The sequence below is a fragment of the Astatotilapia calliptera genome, chromosome 7 (assembly GCF_900246225.1).
Source record: "Astatotilapia calliptera chromosome 7, fAstCal1.2, whole genome shotgun sequence".
Classification (NCBI taxonomy): Eukaryota; Metazoa; Chordata; class Actinopteri; order Cichliformes; family Cichlidae; genus Astatotilapia; species Astatotilapia calliptera.
The window spans coordinates 49,576,385-49,602,148 of NC_039308.1; the positions used below are offsets into that span (position 1 = coordinate 49,576,385).

The 25,764-nt window shown below is 38.4% G+C and overlaps 1 protein-coding gene across 8 annotated transcripts; it reads left to right on the plus strand.

The window, feature by feature from the left end:
• The first annotated feature begins 99 nt into the window (after positions 1 to 99).
• On the plus strand, positions 100 to 13,834 carry parvg (parvin, gamma). Of its 8 annotated transcripts, XM_026175350.1 has the most exons (14): positions 2,285 to 3,157; positions 3,406 to 3,726; positions 4,968 to 5,068; positions 5,991 to 6,055; positions 6,602 to 6,704; positions 6,866 to 7,009; positions 8,148 to 8,263; positions 8,367 to 8,422; positions 8,514 to 8,545; positions 8,649 to 8,710; positions 9,479 to 9,547; positions 9,669 to 9,770; positions 10,636 to 10,708; positions 12,673 to 13,834. In XM_026175350.1, the coding sequence occupies exons 3-14, from the start codon at positions 5,002 to 5,004 to the stop codon at positions 12,744 to 12,746; spliced, it is 963 nt and encodes a 320-aa protein (XP_026031135.1). In that variant the 5' UTR covers positions 2,285 to 3,157; positions 3,406 to 3,726; positions 4,968 to 5,001; the 3' UTR covers positions 12,747 to 13,834. The 8 variants fall into 8 exon arrangements, with proteins under 8 accessions (XP_026031131.1, XP_026031133.1, XP_026031135.1 ...); XM_026175346.1 differs by lacking the exon at positions 2,285 to 3,157 and adding an exon at positions 100 to 428 and having other exon boundaries at positions 3,595 to 3,726; positions 10,636 to 12,740; XM_026175344.1 differs by having other exon boundaries at positions 10,636 to 12,740.
• The last annotated feature ends 11,930 nt before the right edge of the window (positions 13,835 to 25,764 follow it).

The window sequence follows — 25,764 nt, forward strand, 5'->3', positions numbered from 1 at the left end:
TCTTTGTGTGTCCGCCTGGTACTCCAGCTTCCTCCCACACTCCAAAGACATGCATGGGGTTATCTTAATTGGTGATTCTAAATTGGGCATAGGTGTGAATGTGAGTGTGAACAGTTGTCTGTCTTTATGTGTTAGCCCTGGAACAGATTGGCAACCCATCCAGGGTTGTTGGAGAGGCTCCTGCCCCTTGCAACTCTGAATTGAATATGGAATTAAGAAAATGGATTAATGAACAAATACATTTAAAAGCCACAAAAGGATGGCAGGAGGTGAAAGCAGCTATCTTGGTGTCAGCAGCTGGTTTGTGGCCTGTCGTTTTAAAGCCTTGAGTTTGGTGTTCCAGCTGTTGCCATCTTGGCACCAGATGTGATGAGGGAGCCATGGATGTGCCTGAGAGCCAGGAGACACTGAAACCTTATCAGTTACAAGTAAGTGAGACCCTAACAAAGTTTTAACTAAGTACTGAATAATTTTGCCTTTGCTTTTGGATGATGTGTGTACTGTGTTATGCTGCTTCCAGTGTTTAAGTAATTTGAAAACCTATTAAACCTTTTAAAATTCTAAGAATTCAGTAAGAAGATCTTTGCAACTCTTCTTTATGCATGCAGTCAATTAGCTTAGCTTCACTCAGACTGAAACAAGGAAACAGTTGAGAGAAGCATGTAGAATATCCTGAGGCAAGATGCTGAATCCCAAGTTGCCCCCAACCAATTCACTGGAATGAGAGAGTGTTAAGTTAAAGGTTCTTTGCTTCACATAGAAAAAACCTTGTCTTAATGTGTGTGTGTGTGTCTGTCTGTCTGTCTGTCAATGAGCCTCTTAGTAAGAGACTGCTTCGAGTGCTCAAATAGAATAGAAAAGCACCATATAAGTATAAGTCCATTTACTAGTATTTGTTTAACAAAGCTAGGCCTAAATCCAGAAACAGTGTGTGAAAAAGTAAGAACTAATCTTATGTCATTTTGGAGGAATTTTATCCCACTCTTCTACTTCTGCAAACTCTAAAATGCTGCTTCAGTTCATTGAGGTTTGCAGGCATTGCAGTTCTTTTAAGGTTTGATTTTTTTTTCTTTTTTCAGCCATTCTGTTGTAGATTTGCTGCTCTTTTTGGTATCATTGTCCTGTTGCATCAACCACTTTAGGTCAAGCTTTGACTATCAGACAGATGGCCTTACCATTTGACTCTAGAATACTACCCTCTACCACTGTGCTTAATAGTTGGTATGAAGTCTTTATACTGATATGCTTTTATTTCATCTCCACTTTGGTCTTATCTGTCCAAAAGACATTGTACCAGATGGCTTGTGGTTTGTTTGAATGCAACTTTGCAAAGCTCTAGCATTTTATTTCTCTTTTGCAATTTCCCCGAGCCCTGTAGATTGGTAAGTGCTGTGAATGTTTTCTACTTGTGAAGATTTTTTCTTATTATACAATGATTGACTACAAATTGTTTGGAAATTGGCAAGAGTTGCTTCTTTACGATCACTGCTGATGTCTTTCCCCCTGTGGCATTGTAATAACACATACCTGAATACTCCAAATCTACAAACTGCCAAAACCTCTTCTTTTGTGCTCACAGTTTTTCTTGTGCATTGATCGGCAGCACCTGGCTGCCTACCTACCTTCTTAATTGCTTTTGAAACAGTAAGGGTGTACTTTTTCACACACTGCTTTTGTGTTTTGGCTTGTTTTTTTGCTACATAAATAACGATAAGGTAAGGTGTGTCATGTTGCTGTTAATCCAAGGCTGTAATTAAACAATTTTAAGACCTGATTTAGAACAAATTATTAACAAAAAGTCCTGATACATAAAATCTTAAAGTTGAAGAATGGTTTACTTTCTTTTTACCTCTTTTTACTGTACATTATTAATATGTTCCATGTTATTCCTATACTATACTCTTTAATAGCATGTTTTCTCTGAACTATGCATAGTACGCATATTTTAAATCATATTTAAAAGTTCATGCTGTTGCTTCCTGCCTTGACTGCAGTGTGTTCTTGCCGTCCCAGGAGAGTCAGAGTCAGAGTATCTTTATATTGACCAGCCTTTCAGACAGCTCTCCAAGGAGACCCGGACCTATTACTACTCTCCTGAAGCAGAGCTGGCCCTGTGGTGCCACCTCAAGACCTGCTAAGATGTACAGTGCACGACTGCTCATGCATTTTCGAGCCGGTCTGAATTATTGAGAGAATGGATGAGTCAATTCAGACAGAGTTAACACTGGCTGGTTCACCAGTGTGTGTCTGAATTTTTTTTCTTTTTCTGTTTAATCTAGGCTATCAGAAAAATAAATGTGTGGAATCAAGCAGAATGGGAATTTTATTTTATCTCTTGCTTGTGAGATTGGTTAAATTTGCTTTGGCTTTCTGAGCGAGATTGGCTTTTGAACAGACAGTTCCTTCAATTTGGGTTTAGCTAAAGGAATTATAGGTTTATTTTAGGCCTTTATTTTCTTGTCTCTTTCCTTTGTTGCTATGGTAACCTTCCACATCCCCTAAATTGCCCCTCGTCTGACTGATGGGTGGTCCTTTTTCTTTTCTTCAACAAGGCCAGTGCACAGACAGAGGTCGTTGTTTTGTTGTCTATCTTTGCTTTTCTTTTTCTTTTCCTTTTAATGTGTTTGTGTAACCGAGAAGGCCAGATGACGGCAAATTGATCCGGGTGGTCACAGATGGAGATGTGTGAGTCGAGCCTGAGTGGTTCAGGCCTCTGAGTGTCACGCTTCTCACGGCCCTCCTGAAGTGTAGTTTTCAAAACAATACACTTATACCCAAGAGTCTTCCCTGTTCTTGTTCGCTCAATGACTACTTATTATTAAAGTCTTATCCAGGGTTCGTGTCACAGAGCATAAACGCTCCTATCAGAAAACGCTCGGCGTCGAAGCCAATATCAAAAAGAGGAAGTGCTATCTTCTTCTCTGCCACATCCTCTCATGCGCTTATCTTCCTTTTCAACCCTGTGACATGTTATTTTCTTTCAAGCCAACAGTTTTCAAATTGAGTACAGCCAGACCTTTGCATTGATAGAAATAACAAGAGTCTATTCAGATTGAGTACAGCCCTCCACTTCTGATATATCGCTGTTTTGACACTTTGTGGAGTTGACATCAGCTAAGGAACTCAATTCTGCCGAGTCGCTCCCAGAGTGCTGAAGGTAAGCTTATTCAAAAAGACTTTTTGTTTATGACCTTGTTTGAAAGTTACTGTCAACCTCAGGAAAAGGAAGCCACACACAATCTAAACACCCAGAGAAAGAGAAGTTGCTCACCGAGGCGTTTCTGTTCCACAGATCCAGGAAACAACCGTTTGACAAGCTCCAGGTCACGTCTGTTTTGTCAGAGTGTGTTGCTTTATGTGTTTGCTGTGCTTTGTCTCAGGCCATATGATTCAAAATGTTCACAGAAACAAGACCAGCCCCTGTAACTCTGCAGGGACCTGAAGTTCTTGATCTAATGAGTTTGCCGTTGAGAAAAACAAAGAAAAGGGAAAAAAAGAAGTGAGGAAGTTAAGTGGCTTCCTGTTTTGGTATAACGTGTTTTTGGAACAGATCGATTCCAAACCCAATCAGTTTCCGTTTCTCTGTGTTTTTAGAAACGTGTAACACCTTCAGTCAGAGTAATATACCTGCATTAGAAGTTCTGTGTGGCTGAGCTGAGCACAAGGCTGTTTTTGTCTTTGTACTTTAAAAGCAACAATTCTGAGATACAAGATTTCCTCTCAAAGGTAAGCTGTCTGCCATCACAGCCGGCATTTTTCACTGCTGGTCAGTCCTCAAAACCAGCTGAAAACTGAGCAGTATGGCTCCGGACTTACTGAGGCACCACTGAGAGTATTTTCTGCCAAACATATTCATAGAGAAAGTGTTTCTTCATTCTTCTGTGCTTTACAACCCACTTTCCCCCCTGAGAAAGTTGGAACAAATTGTGTACAAATTGTGTATTGTGATGAAAGCAGAATTCAGTGATTTGCACATCCTTTAAACCTTGCCTTTGGGGTGCAAAGACAAATAGTAAAACTGCGAAGTGTTTAAAAAAAGAGATGCACATTTTGAATTTGAAGCCAGCAACATGCTTTGGAAGAGGTTATATTAGGGCTATGTTTCCTGCTGGGTGTCTTTTAATAACAGTCCAAGCATGTGGTAAGTCTTAAGACCAACTGATTGAAAGTAAAATGTTTTTCTGTTCTTGCTTGAAATAGAATTATTATCTTCCTCTTTGTATTTTACATCAAAGTAGGAAATTGAACGGTCCCAATATTTTCAATAGTTGACTATTCTGACTAGAGGAAGGTGATTTTACCATCTGGACTATTTTAATAAGGAGTCATGCTGTTGTGCAGAGTGTGGTTTGACTTTGTTTAGCCAAAATAAGCAGGGTCTTCTTGAAAAGGACATCTGGACAACAATGCAAACAATGAAACTCTGTACCTTTTAGCATTAATAAACCCTTCTCAAAGTTTGCAAGTTTGCTGTTTGCTGTTTATATGAACGGTTCATGTTCCCTTTAATCCAGATGTTGTATTCATGTCTAAAAAAATGTACAGTTTTAATTAGTAGACCACAAGACATCACCTCTGTTCAAATGAGTCCAAACTCATTTATTTTGCATGGAAATCTTTTCAAAATTTGGTTTGTAGATGGAACAATGGAGCTTACACTGTTTTTGTAGATGTTCTTCTGGGCCCATGCAGAAAAATGTCTGGTTTGCCTCTTGTTTGCGTCCCCCCCCCCCCCCCCAACAAAATCAGCTGGTGTCAAGAAGTTCTACCTCACCAATACTTAACAAATATCTAAAAACAATAGTTTCTAATGTAAATCATCCTCTGAGCTGGAAGAAGAGAAGAGGGGTACACCGCTATTCGATCTTTAAAACTTTGAGAACCCTGCTTGATCTTGTATTGATATCATACACTGTGTATTAGAAATTCCTGTAGTTTGTTGTAATTTTATGTAAATGTGTTGACAGGTCAGCAGAGGTGAAGATATCACTTTGCAGAGGAATGATGGAGGAGAACATCTTTAATTATCAGAAAGAAGAAGAGCCTGTGGAACTTGAGTCTTTTCAGGGTATGTTTGCATTTACTCAAAAGGTCAATCTTAGTCATCAGTGATTCATGTGGCACATGTAAAAGATCATCCCAGTGACCTCATATTGAAAATCGTGTCTGCCTCGTGCATTTCTATTAGACTTTCGCCAATATTATATAATGAGGATAATGAATATAGACGTGTCCAGTCTATCTGTAATCATTTAAACCTGCAGGACATGACCTTCAGATCATTTGGGGGCACTGATGTTGTGAACTTGAAAGGTGACAGTTGCTCATTTACACATTTAGCAGACATGGAGGAAATGAGTTTAGGTCCTGTATTCTCTTTCATGTGAAATCTGGTGTGCTCTGGTCTCTGCCACCTCCTGGGGTGAATATCTGGTTTTTAATTTGCTGAATCCTCCACTATGTTCCCCGGCTAGTATCAAAGTTTTTGTGTACCGAATGATGGGTTTATAAAACACCGACTTCATCGAGAAAGCAGTTCTGTTGGGAGCTGAAATTGGCCACAATTCAAAAGCATTGCATAAAGATGCAAGACGCTCCATACAGCAGAGTTGGAGTGGGCTTGTCTTTCTAAGTAAAGCAATAGATTTCGAATAATTCTTTGATCCATACTCCACATAAAATTATGATTCTCGCAGCTTAATTATATTGCCAAGTTAGAAGTTCTGCCGAGATAGATTAGACTAACCGAAACAGCTTTGCGGGCTCTGCTGATTTCTATGTTGCTCGGGAGGGCTGGATGTATGAAGGGAATGCATTTGAAAATGGCCAACCTCAAAGTATATGTGAATAAGCAGCAAACATAGTGGTACTGCCAAAACATGTAAAACCTATCACTGAAATATTCAAAGCAGAAATTCTAAAGAGAGCTATCAGATGCACTTTGGGTGACGTAAGAGACTAGCGCAGTTTTGTTTTCATGTCCATTACAGGGGAGAAGAGGAAACTCATACAACCAACATCTTTAAAAGACCCCAAACTTGAAAAGCTGAAGGAGGTAAGAAATGAATCCCTGCCTTGCACATGTCTGATTCGCTTTCTTCTATTTCACATTTACTGTAACATCAAACGCCCGTCCTGGACAGCCGCAGATCTGAGATTACCTTTGTGTCTTTAGTGGGCTGCATACAGGAATAAGGTGTGAGGATGGGTGAAATTTTAATGAGCATAATTATAAGAGAAGATGGGAGACAGATGTCACGGCGAGGAGCCAGCAGACTCTGCTGGATCAGAATTTTAAACATATTGTTGTAAAGAGGGCAGCGCTAATGTTTCACACAAATGGAAAAATTGAAATAATTCTGACGTCTTATATGTAAACTTGAGAGGAAAACAAGTGAAATATAAGCTTTCTTTTAGATGAGCACTTGTATCTTGCATTATTATTATTATTATCTGTTTCGGGATCCAAAAGCACAATCTTTAAAAACAGGGTCTCTTGCTGTTTTTTTTCTTCATCTGCAACACTGATAAAGGAAAAATGTATGCAAGAAGATGAAAGCGGATAATTTCTCTGACCGTGTGATGAATTATATCTCGGTAGGCACTGGTTGATTGGATCAATAAGACTTTGAAACCCGAGCACATCGTTGTTCAGAGTCTGGAGGAGGATGTGTATGATGGACTGGTACTTCATCACCTGCTGTGTGAGATAATGAATATTTGATATTTCATTTATCATACTTACTTGCGTTTGATAGTGATTTGACTGAGAGGATGAAAAACAAACAGATATTATGTTAAAAAGCTGGAGGTTGTTGTCAGTCAGACCCTATAATGATACTCGGTTGTTTCTTGATTTCTTCAGCCAGGTTGGCCGACGTGCATTTGAATGTGGAAGAGATAGCGCTGACCAGCACAGCTCAGATCCGCAAGCTGGAAATAATCATGGAGGAGCTGGGCAAGAGACTGGGCACGCAGGACAGCAGTCAGATCAAATGGAACGTCAAACGTGAGTCATGCTGCCGACTGGGCTTCGCAAACAAACAAGTCAACAAATGTTCTCTTCTGGCAACCCTCTCATTTCAACAGGATTTGGTGCTATCACAAGGGTACCATGTAAGCTTACACCAACTGCGCAGGATTTTGGTGGAGATAAAATTTCCTGACATTATAGGGTTTCATTTTAATCACACGTCAGTGCTGGTTGCTTGGTTATGCAGAGAAATAACTTATAGACTGCTGAACACTTTACCTAAAATGTTCTTTCTTGGGCTGACACAACATAACCTGGCAGGGCAGCTGTCAGATTCTTGACTACAATTATTTCACTTTCTTTCATTGCCTTCCTTTGCGTTTTGTTCAGGGTGAATCCAAATAGAAGACAGGGAAACGTATCAAAAAAGACTAATCTGTGCGAATGCTAATTAAAAGTTAACATGATTTGGTGATAATCATGTTTGCTGCTGTTCTGTAGTACAACCCCAATTCAAACAAAGTTAGTGTACAGTGTAAAATGTAAATAAAAATCAAATCCAATGATTTGATGAACTGAGAAAATGTTAAGAAAAAATAAGGTCATTTTGACTTTGATGGCAGCAGCTGAGCTAACAGTTTTCATAAAAGAGTAAATTGTCTCATGTTAAACATTCTGAATTTTGATTGATTGAATTGATTTAGTCTGAATAAAATCTCAGTTTATGGGATTTGCTTGTTGCTTTTATTAAAAAAACAAAAACCTAAAAATAGGGCTGTACATGCATCACCATTTAAATTCTTTTAATGTTAGGCAACAGGAGTAATAATAAGGATAATATATTACCAAGAAGGTCAATATAATATGGTAATATTGTCTAACAGGGTCATCATGGAGTTGTTCTTAATGGGAGTGCTCCGATCATTAGCTGTGGAGAAAGTTTTACTTACAGAGTGAAGACATAAATAGATAAAAATAAATGCTATTGTTTAGATTTGCTGAAAACTGGATTGATATTGAAAATAGCTGCTGGTGAGTACTAATGGTAAGTAGGTTATGGGGCCAAGTGTCAGTTTCTTATTTATCAAAGACACTCGTGCCCTGCTTGAGAGTTTGATCACATCGGCCGATTTTTCTTTTGTGTGTGTCTGGTCCTCTGCTGTTTACCTGTCAGTCATCCACAACAAGGACCTTCTGGCCACCCTTCATCTGCTTGTTGCCATGGTGAGATGTTTCCAGCCTGAATTGGATTTGCCCTCTGATGTGAAGATTGAAGTTGTAGTCGTAGAAGTAAGTTGTTCTTGTCAAACTTTGGCACTTTTTCTTTTGCTCCAGGATGGTTTCAGACACACTTTGTGTAATTGTTGCTCATTGTGGTGTGCTGTACACCCAGGTCAGCAAAAGTGGAATCAAATCAGATGTGCAAGTGGAAATCTTAACAGAGGGAAGGTGAGGTGCTTACTGCCTCGTGTGATCCTGTAAATGTGAAGAAAAACTCACCTCATATATATATATATATAAATCCTTTTTGCCTTTTCAGCAGCGACACAGACTCCCTCAGCAATACGGAAAGTGAGTGAGAGTGGTCAGAGGTTGAGCTGATGTGACATCTTGAATGTCATCCAAAAAGCATTACAGCCTACTAACACATTTTTTTGGCTGTCTGGTCACCCAGGGGAAGATCCCATCGAGCAACTGCTGAAGCTTGAGGCTCACAAGGTCAACACAGTGAAAAAGGTATAACAAGGACACCAGAAAAAGTAAAGAAGTGCCGAGATTTTTTAAAGGTGTTGACTTTCTCATCTCTAGAGAGAGAGGAACTCCAGTGGTGTTAACACAAATGATAAATGTCACGCTGTGTGTTTGTTGCCTGATCTGAACCTTCAATACATGGCAGATGAACAGAGCTGGCTGGTGAAGGACGGGACTCTTAATCCAATGTGCTTGTAAGGCTTTTTGGCCTTTTTGCAAAAGATGATTTTCAAATACTGTTGAGCATGATCTTTTTCTTTCTTTCTTTCTTTAAAAAAAAAAAAATCAAATAATTTTCACAGACTGCATGTAAAAAAATGGAAGTAGCCACCATGACAACACTCATGGGTTAGTGAAATCCTGTTTTGAAGACTCAATTTTAGGATTTTGGAGCCAGAAGTTCCAATATTTGACTAAGATAACTAAATGCCTGAACACAAGAGTTGTGAGAACACTTGAAATACAGGACAACAAAGTCTGAAATGAGCTATAGGCTGACACAAAGCAGCTCACAGAGAGAAAGAGACAAAAAAATCTCATATTTTAAAAGGGCAGTCGTTTTTTGCTGGCTGACTAATACTTTCCTTGATTTCGAGTGAGCTACACGAGGTGCAGAATGAACAAGTTTAGATGTCCTACTTTAAGAGTCTGATATATTAACCATTCCAACTAATGCTTTGGGTTTTGATGAAGATACCCTAAATTGTCAAGTTGCATTTCAAACTGCACAGTTTTATAATTTCTCTGTTGTAGGCCCTGGTACACTTTGTCAACCAGCATATATCATCTCTGGGTCTGCAGGTGATAGATATGGACAAACAGGTATACACCAACAGCTGGAAACCTTCTACTGCTTACAGGCTTTCTTTTGATAAAAATAGACTCAGTGATTACTTCCCTTATCACTTTCAATGTTCCAATGCTCTGTGGGTTTGCTGTCCAGTTTGCTGATGGTGTGATTCTGCTGCTGCTGATCGGACAGTTGGAGGGTTTTTTCATCCCGCTCTTTGACTTCAACCTGACCCCTGTCAGTGACTCTGAGATGGTAAAGTATAGATTCACATATATGGATTCATGCCACATTCAAAGCTTTATTTTCTCAAAATATAACTCAAAATTTTGTTCAAACGTATTTTATTTTTGGTGCAGTGTACGCATTCACACAAATTCCTTTATTCAGTTCACAAGTGTTAGGAATGAAGTACACTTTTTCATCTGATCATCTATCAATCTAATTCCCGGCCGATCACTTGAATACAGTACTAAAACATGACCCAGAGCAGTGCCCATTAAAAGATATGATATGATCAAATGAATATTATACGGTCCCCATAATAAAAGTTGTTGTTGTTGTTAAAAACATAAATGTCAGGTTATTTGGTGATTCTGAATTAGCTGTAGTTGGTGTGAATGATTGTCTGTTTCTCTGTGCTGGTCCTGTGATGGACCACTAACATTTCCAGGGTTGTATAATACTCCAGGGCATACTGTGTGTTTGCCAGATGTTAGCTGGGACAGGCTCCAGCCCTCCCATGCCCCTAGTTGGGAAAGCATTTAAGAAAATAGATGTATGATTTTAAAAGTAATTAGTACCTATAGCTATTACTATGCGATAAAAGCACCAGAGTACAAAAGGCTTGTAGTATATTATCATAGTGGAATAAAATATACAAGTATTATAAAATGGAAATCTTCAAATTTAAAGTTAAAGCACTTCATAATTGTAAGTTCAGCACTAAAGTACAGTTTATTCAATAAATATCTCTACTGTTGTTACAGAGTCAACTTTTTTACCAAAAGTGGGGTAGAATATAGCTTTTGTTGTATGTGATATAGTCTTACAATAAGTGTGGTTCATTGCAGAATTATCTCATTTGAAATTTTTTTGTTGTTTTTTCAAAAAATTCTAGCTTCATAATGTCACCTTGGCCTTGGACCTCTTGAAGGATACAGGCTTTCAGCTCTCCAATGTTGACCCACAAGGTGAGACAAATCCACTTTGTTCACACATAACACACTCAGAACTTGTTCATGACTGTTTTACTGAGATTGAAATGCCAGGCACAGATGATGAAGAAGAAAAAAGGCCTGCAGATAAAATGATCGTTACCATGAAAAAATGAAATCCTACAGCGCTCCAAGACACCAATGTCAAACTAATTCAGTGATGATGCCCTTTATCAGGAGAATTTATCTGGATGACGGAAAAAATGCTAAAATGTGTTTGTATGTCATGCAAGGAAGGGGATTGCTGAATTAATGTGCTCTACACCGTGGAGTGAGAGTTTGAGAGTGTTTTGGAGAGGGAGATGGAATAGCGTGCTGAATATGAATGAGCGCCGCTCGTGCCATGATGAGTATCACTATAGATGATTAGACACAGAGATTGATCCTTACTGTTACTAGGCTATATCAATGTGTGGGTGTTTATCTGAATGAATTTGTGTTATCTGTCTTACTGAAGACTGCTGCTAATATTTCACATGGAAAAGAGACAGTTGAAGTGGTTTGGGTATCCGAAGGGCCAACTAATCAAGGTGGTTCAGGCATATCCTATCAGGAGAAGGCCTCAGAGCGAAGCTAGGGCAAACCGAAGACATTACATCTCTTAGGTAGCATGGGAACACCTTGGTGTCCCCCCATCTGGATGAGTTGGAGGAGAAGGTTGGGGGAGACGGGAGCTCTGGGCTTCTCTGCTTAAACTGCAACCCAGACCCAGATAAGCAGCAGAAAATGGATGGATTAATGGCAGCTTTAGTGAATTTTACAGTGTGTAATCAACTGTATTCAATATTTACAAACATAATTTTTGTCAATATTAGATGAAGAACCAGATCAAGGTTTTGTATGTTTAGGTTAGTTTTTTATTATAACAAAATATCATGTTTGTGTGTTTGGGGGCTGTTTTTAATGGTGTAGGCTTGCTGTTGTAAGCCCCATCCACATAAAAAGAATTTGCCAAACGCCAATTGCACTTACAGCCAATCACTTTTTGCTTGTGACGTTGTTGTAGGCAGCCCTCATGGATGTTATGTTATTTAGCATGCAAGATGCCGACTTTCTTTGACATATACTCATGATCTCTAATGGCCACATGTACACATGAAAAGGTTCAAATTCTAGGAAGTCATAAAGCTACAGCATTCGTTTTTGTTTATTTTCAAGTTTAAAGCATACATCTGTGGTGGGTTCATGCGGTATGACTACATCGTATGCCACCAGCAACGCTCATGTGTGTGTTTGGGTAATTTCCTTCGGTCACATAGACTACATCATTCCATAAGGCGGAGAGTGAAATCAAGCAGGTGACCGGGTGAGTTACTGACTCCTCTAAGTGTGGGAATCAATCAGTGGCAAGCAGATTCACTCCACTTCCCTGCAGATGCGCTATTGACAGGAGGAACTTCCCTCTAAACTTGAATCTTCCTCTCTTTAGATCGCTAAAGCTGTCCCACCATATTGCCTCCCAGCCACAGAGCCTGTAATTGTAAAATAAATCCTCGACACGATAACTGTTAATGTAAGGACTAGCACAATTAATCTGTGCCAGGAGCGAGTGGGTAATTTAATTCATTTTTAGTGTCTTTTTAATTAACGGCATAATTGCAGCCACTGAATGAGGAATCCCAGCTCTCAGGGCCTAAAATGAGAGCATGCTGCGTGAATTAATTAGGTTAGCCAATGGTGAAGTCGATCTTTCTGTCACATTCATTCAGTCAGAGCATCTCACAACAGAGAGCAATTTTGTAGGGATCTTATCTCACCAAGGACATATTGATTAAGTTTCCATCTAATGTTTTTTTTGTCCTCCTGATCTATGACCTCTTAGGATGGATTGTGAGAGTAGCTATTAGCTAATGCTGGTAAAAAGTGTCCGCATATTCTTACCGCCTCAGTGGCTTAAGGATGCTGCATGTGGATTATGTCTCCTCTGAATATTGTGACAGATATTGTCTCTCTGGACACCACTGCAACCTTGAAAGTCCTCTACGCTCTTTTCAACAAGCACAAAGGGAAATGAGAGAGGACATCGTGTGAAGAGGAGCGGCGCAGCGGGAAATACAGAAACGACCAAGTAGTGCGTTTAGCCAATTACTAAAAGGTGATTCTGCAGTTTTGAGAAGTTTGGCCGACGCTGTTTCCAGGCTGAATTAAAGGATTAAAGTTATGTTCTGTAAAGTGAAGTGAAATGATGGTTGGAGGATCTTTAGTTTGTGTATTATGATGTAGACTATGTGGCTTAAATATGTGGATCGCGACAGCCGAAAGAGGGTTTGAATAAAAATCATTCAGAATTATGCTTGAATGACTCAAAGTCGAAAGCTCCACAATCATTATAATTTTACTTGTTGCAAGTTAAATAACTTGTTGAAGCAGGATTACAGCCTTACAAATGTATTTTTAATGTCACTGTGTCTTTAAGAAAAATATGTATGTGAACATTTTTATCTCCATAAAGCTTAAAGAGCGCTACCAAAAACTGGAGGATTAGAGCTTCAGATGCGAGTACTAATACAGCAAATTGCTTAAGCAAATGAAAATGAGAAATATTACGATGTTGATGTTTATGCCTAAGCTGATGCAAGTCATTTGATGCAAACAAAATGTCAGTGACTGTCTTTTTAAAATAAGATCCAAAATTGTAACGGTACCAATAAAAGTCAAACAAGCCATCGGCAGTCAAACAGGCTTTTAATAAACCTCAGGTTCTCTTTTCCTGTGCCAACGTGTAAAAAATACGTATAAAAGTGTGCCAACTCAATATGTCTTGACTGCACTATTGATTTCTTTACAACTTGTTTCATCATCTGTGTGTGTTTTTTGGTTGTTTTTAACTCTCATGTTTTAGAAAATATAAGCTATAAACATATTGTTGGTTACAATGTATTTATAGCCTTCACTGTTATATATTGCGTGCTGTAGCTGAAGCTGTAAGACCCAGTTTATGATAATGTATAATAATTACCATTTCAACAAAGGAAGCTAAACCTCACACTTCTGTGATTGCGTATGAGCACAGCACATTTAAATATAGCACCGTTAAATCTGTCACCTATTTACATCATACTGACAGTACAAGGATCAATAAATATTCATTGACAGCATAAATCTACTGCATAGAAGTTTTGTTTTGGCTCACTGGTCACATTTGGTGTACTCTTGCCTAGCCCTTGTTTACCTCTTCTCTTCTTTTTTCAGTACATTTCCGCTTCAGACTAACAGTGTTGGAAAATGAGACTTTTCATTCTTTGTACACCACACCCCTGGCTTTGGCTGTCATTTCTCAATAAACAATGTGGATTTCTCTCTGCTTCTTTATGTGCTGCTCCTGACAGTCTGTGACCTCTTTCCCCCCCCCCCCATCCTTTTATCCACTGAATTGTTCACAATTCAATGTCGTGCAAATGTGAAGAGGGTGCAGCATGCAGTGACAGATAAAAGACGTGGTTATTACAAAAACGCATTTTTGTAAATTATGCGTCGAATTAGAGCGAGCTGGAACTGCGAAAATGCACTCAATGATCTCCTATTTACAAAGAAGTATCATTTTTAATTTCAGTTAAATCAAATATATTCAAACCATTGGTGTTTTTCTCATAGAGAAGTTTGTATCTAACTGGTTCTATGTTTAAATAACACCTGCCGTTTCGTTACGAGTTGTGGTTTTAGTTTGTCTAACGTGTCTGTAGTATACATAGTAGTATACGTGTCTTTGTTTGTGTTTTGAGGTTAAAGTATGAAATAGCTGTGACACTGAGCAGTAACAACAATCACGTTCACACAGCTCATTCTCTCTGATGTACTTGCAGATCTCGTTGTTGACATTTGGGATGCCAGTTTGTTTTCAACATAGTGATGGAAAATACTCCTAATTCACGTTTTATTTCCACTGACATTTCGAAAAGCTCGCATAAAATTTGCTTGGCAGTCACACGCAAATATACGAGCTGCTGTATAGCTACAGGCACCGGAGGCAGTGATAGAAAGAGACACTGAGGAGTGAGTCGGTGTTGTTCATCATTTATAGTGGACAGTTTATGTATTGTATATCTATGAATCCAAATTGCTTATCTTTTATAAATCAGTACAAACAGCCTCCTAATTCTGAGTCACTGTAAATTGAATTTGTTTGTTAAAAAACAGACTGCGTATTCATTTACGAGAGGAATAAACTTAGGGTTCATTCAATTTGTATTGTTTTTTCTAAGTTTGTTCATTTTAATGATTCCCAAGGCAAATTTATACAAACTGGGAAAGCTTTGCAAATATCTAAGTCCTGACTTGTCCACTATTGTCGACTCACATATCGTAGATATCTGCATCCTGCTGTGAAGTGGCATTCAATATGACTTACAGCAAAGATAAAAGAAACTCTTCGTCCTTGATGCTTCATTACTGTCTGCTTGGCAATTTTAACCTGCAACACTTTCACATCATCCTCTGGGTGTAATTTGTAACAAATTAGTATCTGGACTTTTATTAAAATATATGTTCAAGTTCACTAAATGTTGGAATCTAAATAAATGGAGGAATCTGAAGCTCAGGGATTTTTTAATCAAGCGTAGTTATAGTAAGTTGGAGCATTGCATCAGTAAAAACTACAAAACCAACACGTCTGTTATTGTTTTGATAAATGGCTCCAACCTTGAATCGAATTTCCTGACTGAAAGGTGGTGAATGGACTGTTTTTGCTTATGTAAATGTTCCCAATATGAGGCTTTAAATGATGTACAATGAACCATGGAAATATACACAAACTAAGAGCTTATTGCTTAGTGATTTAATCAGTATAAAGTATAGAGTGTATCCTAAGTAGCAATATAACAGATATGGCTCAGATATCATTGTCAGCATGCTCTCCTTATGTGAAGATAGACCCCCTGGTTTATTCTGATATTATAAGTATATATAATATGAACTATAAACACTATTTTTAAGTATTCCATTTAGTGTCTTATATGAGGTTTTAGTTGCATAAATGCAACACAGTATTAGGTAAGAAGGTAACAATAAAGTACTTACAGTTCCTAGAATATTACATGCACTGTACTATTATCAGTAGGAATTTTAGTTGGATGCATCCAACTTGTCATCCTGCCATCCACATATGTTGGCTTGCTGATAGGATTGGGGTTGGTGGGCTTCCCCTGTTAGCAAAATAACGAATCAGCTCCTGGATATATGGGGAAGAACATTAACATCACAATTAGGATGCTGTCCTAAACTGTGGCAGTTTCCTGCTGTGTCAAGCTTAAAACCTTACAGCTCTCATGGCTGCAAATGGGGTGGCGGTGGTGGGTGGGGGGATTAATCATTTGATTTCATTGTATTGCACTATAAAGAACAGCGCCCACTGGCATAACATTGTTATTTCAGTACATTGCTGCACTGCATAAATGATTGACAAGTTTCTCATTATTTGAAGGTGCGTACCCATTCTGAGTAGCACAAATTAAATAGATGCATCCTGGTATTGATGAGTATCATTTTATTTTTAGTTTTCAGTAACCCCTCTCCCCCAAAAATGTTTGTTACATTCATGTACTGCTTCAGAGTAGTTAGCATTTTCTAACTGTGAATCATAGTGTTACATACAGTATTTACTTTAGCATTTTCCTCCTCCCTGAATCATTTCTTCTCTCTTTCTTAGATAAGCAGCGTGACATAATATATATTATGTTATAATATATATCATGAGACACTCTCTTTCTCATGGACTGAGTAGTTTTCCAGTCCCCGGCTTCTTTGTGAGGATTTATTTATTTATTTTCCTTTTTGGTCTGTTTTTTTCACTCCTTTGTTTGTTGGTTTAATTTTCTTGCCTCATTAGTTCAGGGAAGTTCTGATTCCTACGGGATATTGCCTGACTGGCCCAGACTTTCTTTCTTTCTTTCTTTCTTTTTGTTTCTTTTTTGTCAGATTTCCAGCTTTTTATATTTATTTAATTTTCTGTGTCAATGAAACAACTCTTGCTGGTAAACTGAAACTGTGATGCTGTGTCCTCTTTCTGCGATGCCGTCACCGATTCAAGTGGATCTTTTGTTTTTCTTGGTTGTGAACAGAACACGAAAATAGTGAAAATAAGTTTTGTCTGAACTATAGTATTGTTTCCAGGTACTGACACGGTAAGTAGTAGAGTAAGTAGAGTAGTTATTACAAAACTACTCAGTTCTCTTTTACTCTAAACGGTTCTAACTTTTCTTGTTCCCCATTCTTTTTTTACCCGTAGGAACTGGCGAGCCTTTAATTCTTACATGAGTCATACAACAGCTGCATATTAAACAGGTCTGCAGTGCATTGCATTACCTTTCAGTCCACAGTGGCAGATGCTTTTAGAAGAAACATTGCCATCTAATGAGATTTGCATGCATGTAAGTAACTAATTAATACAGCAGTTCTTTTACAAAGAACACCCAATCAGCTTGAAGAGAGAGGGCTTGCTTCAGACAGAGGCTAAACTGAACAGCCGAACAAAAGTATAAGATTATTTTAAAGTTTGAATCATGCAAAAATACTCATGTAGAGTCCGAGAATACAAGTATGGATTTGGAAATACTAGGTCTGTTTTAAAAAGTCCCTTTTTGAGCTTGTTTGCCCTTTTTGGTTTCTTTACCAGGCTATTGTGATGATTGTTGTGACACAAACAACCTGAGTGAAAGTCGGAGAGGATTAATATGTTTTAGCCACTGTATGCATATTGGCGAAAGGCCACAGCTTAGTCTGACACCAGTTTCTAATCCATCCGAACAAACAAGGATAAATTCTAGGATAAACGTCAAGGGGATTAAACCTGTTCTGATCCAACCACAGGGCCTTTTTCTTCCATTAGGACAGCGCATCAATGGCATTGCCTCCATAAAAAGAAAGGTTCTGGGAAATAGAAATACGTAATTTATACCCCCTGAGTTAGGTAAGGGGTAAGAATATTGTAGAAATCATTTAATGCTGTTTTTTAAACTGCTGAGACATATTACTGCCTGGAGTCACCACAGCGGAAGATTTCTAATAAACTGATCGTGAAGAAAACAAATGCCATCTCCATGCCTAGAAACCCTGGAGACGAATAGTTGTCGCGGTCCATCCAAAATGTTGACAGGAAACATGAGTAATATCTGCCTCCCTTGTCACATTGAACAGATGCATCTCTCCCTGCATGAATAGGGGAACAGAGCCAACAAAGCAGAATCAGTTTTTTCAGAAAAAAAAATATGACGGTTGTTATTGTCCTGTTGTTACATATATTTATGTATGTTTATGTTGGCTAAGGAAGAGGCGACAGCTTTCTGGAGAGGTGTGTATGGCTCAAAAATAAAGACATTTGACACTCCCAAGCTTGCAACCTTGTTAATGTGGCCATATGGTATTTCTTTAATAGGCTAAAACACATGATGATAGACATAAACAGTCAAACAATGCCTGAGCATTTTCTTCTTAACACAAGGAGTTTGTTATGAACTCAAAATATATATTCTGATATTCTGAGAGTCAGAGTGTCATATGTTATATAAAAGGAAAGGAGACAACTTGTCAGAGCTGACAATAAGAAAAAAGGTATGTCAGCATCGCATATTTTAATACTGTTTAGAGTAGAGTGTGTATGCATATACAGTATTTATATATCTTTGTGTATGTATACAAAAGTACAACAAAGGTGACAAAAATAAACTAGCAAACTCAGAACACCAAAACCCCCCCCCAAAAAATGCAGAGATACAAGCAAAGAAACACGGAGTGAATACACAAGGGGGTGTAAAGAACAACTAAACTTTAGGGCAGGCCATCACTGTGATATCAATTATATAATAATAAAGGGAAAAGTACAAGATAAACCTCTGCTCATCCATCCATCCCTCCATCCTTTTCCTATTTCAGTGGCTGGAGCCCATCCCACCGATGGGTTAGAGGCCTGTACACCATGAACAGGTCCCACAGCGCTAACACACATAGAGAGAAAAACACACTCACATGCACACGTATGGACCATTTATAATCACAGATTACCCTGCATGCCTTTAGGCCTCAAATTATGACAATGGGTTAAAAGAGACCTTTTCATAATGTTGGCCAAAAAGGCTTTTTAGAAATGTGTCCCCACCAGGGCATAAATAGCATTGTTGGCTACTGACACCTGTGTGCTAAGAGCATCAATCTTAACAAAGAGAGAAAGATACCTTTTTTTATGTTAATTTAACCTCTTTATAGTGCTGAAAATATTTAATTTAATACTGATATTTTACAGTACAAACAAACTTTCACCCAGGCAGGGTAGTCAATGCAATAATAGTTATAATAAAAAAATCTGTTGTCCTATTTCTCGCAGCAGGTTAGACAAAAACAGGCTTTTCATTTGTGGCAGACGACTGTCAGAAATAAAAGCCAGGTCGCATTTAAAGGTTTTGTTAAACTGAAAGATGATAGCAAGACTGTTATCAAAGATCTACTTTACAACTGAACTCAAGCAGCCAAACTGTCCGACGTGAATCAAGGTTGAGTGTCAGCGAGAGGCGAGCAGAGGAACAAAAGGACCCTTTAGCTGTCAGCCTTTGTTTCCAGAGTAATTTCAAGTGATGTAGAGCTGGAGCAGCTTAAATTGGAGAGAGGTCTAAGGCCAGCTCTTATGTTGTTTTGGTTGAACTGCTGAGAGCCCAACTTCACACTAAGTCACAGGACTCTTCTGAGTGCCAGTTAAAACGTCTTCTACGTCCCGCGATTTCAGTTTCTCCACACATACACAGTCTTCAACGCTGTTATAAGATAACAAGCACTACATGTGTGCCACTACAGTCAAGAATCTTTTAAGGAGGAATACATTTTAAAAACAATCATTGTAGAGCTGGAGGCAGCTGAAGAGGTGTGCGTGAAAATTACAGGAGGAAATTACTGTTCGGTAGTTTCAATAAAAACAAGATCCCCTGTGGTTTTCTAAGTGCATGTCTTTTTAAAATGAGTAATGCAATCATCCACTTACTAAAAAAAAAAGGTGTTAGTTTATGATCAGGTTTTATGCATTTTATAACATGTTTTTTAAAAGTTATTGCAAAAGCAAAGTGTTGTCCCTGTTTCTCATCTTCAAATATTTCATAAAATTCAGGTCATTTCATACACGATCCTCACAGCGGGCTGCTCTATTAAAATCGGTGGCAACTTGAATTTCCCCCCAAAAAAGCAGATCACATTATTTTCTCCCAAGAGTGATCTTCTTGTTTTGCTGAAAGTAAATTGGACTGAATATCTACACTTCCTATTTGGTGCCTGTGACTGTATAATGAAAACTGATTTAAATAAAGTTTTGTTTACCCTCATTTTTTATGCTCCAAAACCACTGATTCTCTTGGGGGTAAACTTGTCCTCTGAATCTGACCTGTCCTCATTATTTATAGTGAGCCGGGGCTTTAGCAGCTAATACCAAACACGGATATCTTTTCAAGTGGGAGGTCACTGAGGGACAGAGAGACACGCAAGACATCACAGAAAATCTACAGGGAAAAGAACTAGTACTGAAAATCAAATCCCCACAACTTTTCATTTCTTCTTTTTTCATATCAAATAATTTGCATAATTAAAGCAAACTTTACCAAGAGTAATGCAGAATTTCTAGACTATATAGCAAGTATGCTTATTTTGAACCTGTAAGATAAAATGTGACTTCTTTACAGGTTTGTCCTCATCTCAACCATCAGTCGCTAGTCAGCAGGCTCTGTATGCTATAGTGCAGAAGTCTGGGTGAGATTAAGACTCAGCTACCTTCAAGCAAGAGTATCGAGCATCTGTTGCAACTCAATAGTAGGAGAGCTGTACTGGAAACAGTCATCGATCCGCACAATGTACTGATGCAACACGCAAGCTGCTGCAGTATCATCTGCCGTGATATTTTTTAGAAGTATAAGTCACAGTTTAAGTTGTTTCTGAAGACAATTTTACTTCCTACAGACACTTAATAATGAAAATCAGCATTTATTATCAAATAAACGTTCAAATTAATTATTTTAAAAAGATATGTGAAATAACCTCAACACAATGAGGCACTCCACTATATTTCAAATCCATTATTATGGATTTTTTCTTTTCCTCCAGGTATCTGTCACATTATGTCTTTCCTGCAGTTTTCATTCTATTGTGTTATAATTGGCTGTTTTGGTGCAGAGAGCCATACAAAACTACCTCTTAGAGCCTTCGTTTAGTGTTATTTATTTCATGTTCTGTTTTTTTTTTTTTACACAACTCTTTTAGTGTCATCTAGAAAGGACGACCAAAAAAGAACAGACTATTGTGAGGTGGAAAGATTTCTAGATGTTTAGAAAATCCAAAATGCATTGGAAATTAATGTTTAGGTATTCATGATATAGCTTAGAGTTAATCAAATAAAATTCCCTGCAAATCCATTCACTTAGTGGGTACCAGATTGGGCCGCTGCCATCTGACTTCACAACTGACTAAAATGAAACTCCTGTTAAGTGTCCTCTGTTAGGTTGAGATATTGTGACTGTGGAGGCCATTTACAGTGAAATCACTGTCATGCTCAAGAAAGCAGTTTGAGATCATCACCTTTGTGACTTTTAAAGCTGGGTACACTCTGGTCATAAAGGGATGGACATGGTCAGCAACAAAACCTGGGTACATTATGGTGTTTAAATGATGGTCAGTTGGTAATAAGAAGAAAATGTGTGCCAAGAAAATATCCCCACACCATTAGACCATCACCAGCCTGAACTCCTGACACAAAGAAACAATGGAAACATGATTTTATGCTGTCCATACCGACTTCAAATGTCACAGGACAAATCGGGACGCATCAGACAAGACACCATTTTTCCAATTCTGGTGAGCCTGTGCAAACTGCAACCCATTTCCTGTTCTTGTCTGATGGGAGTGGACTCGGCACGGTCTTCTTCTGCTGTAGCCCATCTGCTTCAAGGTTTGAGACGCTGTGTTTTCCGAGCACTTCTGCATACTTTGCATTGTTTTGAGTAGTTATTTTTGTTACTGTGGTACTGATTTTTCCCTGTTATCTCAAAGCAGTCTGGACATTCTCCTCTGAACTCCGGCATCGGCAAGGTATTTTTGTCCGTGGTACTGCCCCTCATTAGATAATTTACATTTCCTGACCATTCTCCTCAGCAGATCAGCATTTTCTAAATGCCCAGACCATCTCATTTATCACCAACAACAATAACCTATTAAACCCCCTCTCTGCCCTATTCTGTTCACCATGGCTACACTGAGTTTCAAAGCTGCAGTTGGCTGATTACACATTTATGTTAATAACCTCAAAGGTGCTCAAAGCTGCTCGCCAATACTTATTCCTTCGAATGTCATTGTCCTTTTTTATTATGTTATTTCTTTTAAATAGCTGTTTTTGTTGCTTTATTCACAAAGGCAAAATGTGACTTGTGTGCGTAGATAAACTATGTGTTGGCACTGTTTAGTTTCTGTGCTTGGGATTATCAATAAACTAGGAGACTTTTTATTTTTCTGTCAGATCTATTTGATGTATTTTTGGTGCCTAGTGACTTTCTCTTTTTTGTGTTTTTTTTTCTTTATTACTGCTCCACCATCTGTGGTACCATATGATATTAATTGTAAATCAAGTTCTTGAAGTGAAGGCTGACTGTGACAGTATGTGTTTTTTAATGGTTGATGTTTGGCTGTTGCACTTTAATTCATGCTGTTAATTTTTATAGTGCTCAAATTCCAGCGCTTGGATTTGAGTATTGGATCCTCTGCACACTTGCTTTTGTTTTCAGGGCTCACTGGCAGTGAATTATTGCAGTAGGTTTTGTTGTTGCTTTTGTGATGTATGAATGGCTGGATACAGGTTATTTGCACAATTGTATGAGTGTAAAATTGGATTCACGGAGATCTGGGTAAGGTTTTTGTCACAGATTGTCACATTTTTATTTCATATTTCCTTTATAGCAACATATCAGTACATCTTTACAGCGGAGCATCAATTTCACAGTATCATCGCTCTTACTATCAATGTGTACTGCTATTGACATCATCAAGTGTCTTACATTGCTGCTGCAGATCTTGTTGGTACTGGTGTTTAGGTTTAGCCATGTCAGTTTTGGGTGGATTCACTTAATTACTGTCACTTCTGATTTCATAGCTATGTTAACATTGCTGTATGCCTTCCAAGAGTGGTGAGGTAATCCAAATAGATGTGTATTTGTAAACATAATGAACATGTTCTGTGCAGGGTCACTGGGTGAGATCTCATTTAGTGACATCATTTAAAACATAGCAAAATAACATAAAAAACCACCGGTTGTCAAAATAATAATAAAAAAAAACCCTTTAAAATCAAATAAAAATCTGAACTTGACTGCTACTAATGCAGAAGACTGAGTTCGTGCTAGTCAAAAGGGATTAGCCTCATTACTCCATAGTTACAATTTAGTCTCAATTTAGTCTAGGATATCTCGATTAAATGGCTCTCTCTCTATACGTCATGGCTATCGGTCAGCATCTATCTCTGAGGAAACATTATACACTAGATTCACCAAAAATCTGGAAAAAATGAGCTTTTAGAGATGGATGGATGTACACCAGTGCATGTCTGTGACATTTCATTTTCCAGCTAGGGGTTGGCTTGTCCTTTGCAGACCTTCAAATCACAGCGGTAGCATTTCAAAGATGTAACATTTAGCCTGCACTGGGTCTCTTATTTTGAAATGTGACCAGATTCTGTATGCCTGTGCGCGCTGCCTTACTTCTAAACATAACATAGTTTTTCTGCTCAGTAAACCAGGTGAACATTCCCAAGCATCACTTCTACAAAAAGCACGATCATTTCAACGTCACATTCTGTGAAAAAAAGAAGTTAATATCACCTCATAACAATATGAATAGTTTTATTTGTATCTTATTTGACTAAACAATGATATTCAATAAAGGGAGAAAATGTAATTGGTTTTCATTTATTGCTTTAATTTAAAACAATTACAGAATCGTACTATACACAAATAAATCCAACTCATACTTCATTCTGTTGCTGTAAGGTCCTCTGTTACAGTAGTTTGGTGCCGTTTCTAGTATAACATGAGTGCTCATGAAAGCTAGGATACCATTAATAGTCACATTAATATCTGCTACAGATGGATCCTAATATGGGGCAGCATTACAGAAGATCCGGTGTGAGCAGATAGGGCATTGGAGAGTGCAGATCTAATGGAGTTTTAATAGATAAATGTTGGCAGGATGTATCTCGGGCTCCTCAATAACAGCAGGATGTGGAAATCCAGACAATGGCTTTTAAATGGTGATGGATGCTAGCAATTGGTTTAATATGTGCAGATGGGAAGATTGTTGGTTACTGGCATACAGGAAGGCAGAGGACATAGATGGATCGAGTGAAGAAAAGGTGACAGTATGAAATGGTCTCAAGAGCTGAATGTTGCAGGATGACTGGCAGAGGTGCATGAGAGTTGGTACAGAAGTACAAGTCAGACCTTATTAGGAGAGCTCAAAGGGACCTTGACAATGTGATAACAAACTTCCTGGTTGCTGGGGTCATTGTTAAAGGCAAGGAGCAGCAGGTGTCTGATTTGAAGTGGGGTGCTGAGCCCTGACATTGTCTGTCTCTGCCTGTCTTTGCCTTAGTTTTTCACCATCAGCTCATTCCTTTAATGATGTTTCCCCGTCGACCAGGTGTGGGTGTGACTCCAGCAGCTTGAAAAGGTCACTGCCTTAAGGCTGAATGCATCATGTCATAGTTTATTGACTGGCTGTTAAAAAAAAAGTTCATCCTAAGATTATGAAACCCAAAAGTTGAAAAAGATGGTAAAAGGTTATCAGTGAAAAAAAAAACAACCCTCCAATCACCTTTTTTAAGAGACAGAAGTTTTTTTTGTTTGTTCCCCAGACTTTGTCTAGTCAAAACATTTTCCAATCCATTAGCTTATGTAAATCTAAATTATTAGCTAATGCATATATAAAACCTCTCCTCTTTTTTTCTATTCTTTCATTTTCATTTCAGTGTGTGGATGATGGAGCTAATCATAACTAACTATCTAGCCAGCTTGAATAAAGTATGCTAACAACAGTTGTCAGTGCAGCTGGCAGAAGGCAGGGTTGCCAGAAAATTGAAATGTGGTGAGGAAAAATAGAAAATGGATAAATTATTAAATGTGAGTCCAGAAGATAGGGAAATTAAAACAAATTATCTAGTGACTAAGAGAAGGTTAAATGAATTTAAAAAGAAACACAAACTCCACAGCATTTCTATTGACATATTCAGACAAAATTTCTGATAGCCTTTTCTTCAGGCTTACATAGGGGCTCCCGTTCCCGCAGTGCTTCTCAAAACTTTGTATGGATTAACCCACTGAGCCAAAAAACCCAAAAGAACAACAAAAAAACCCAAAAGACAAAGACTTCCAAATGGTATCGTCAGAATTTGGTGTGAGGAACATGAAAACATGGATCAATCATACCTTGTGTCAATGCTTCAGACTGCTGGTGGTTGTATGGAGTAGGGGACAGCTTAGTATCAACTGAGCATCATTTAGACACCACAGCCTACCTGATTATTGCTGCTGATCATGTCCATCGCTTTATGAACTAAGTGCACCCGTCTTTTTATGGAAAGGATAATGCACCATGTCCCAAAGTTCTAGTCATCTCACTCTTCTTGAACATGACAATGAGTTCAATCATCCTCCACAGTCATGAGCTCTCAGGCTAACAGAAGGAGATTCACATCATGGATCTCACATCATGACAGACTATGTCAACATGGACCAGTATCCAATATGAGGATTATTTTCCAGGTAGATCAAAAGACAAAAGGTAGGCCTTTTTTTTTTAGCGAGGTGTACCTAATGAAATGGCCTCTGTTGGTGTGTGTGTGTGTGTGTGTGTTCATGTTTATACATCTTTGTGAGGACCAAAAACTGGAATGCTACTATACTTATGGGGAAAAAATGCCTGTCCCCATGTGTTTGAAGGCAGTTTTGAGACTCAAAGTGTTGTTTTTCCTCTCAGGGTTACAATTAGGTTATGGTTAGCTTTAGCCTAAGGGTTAGGATTACGCATTC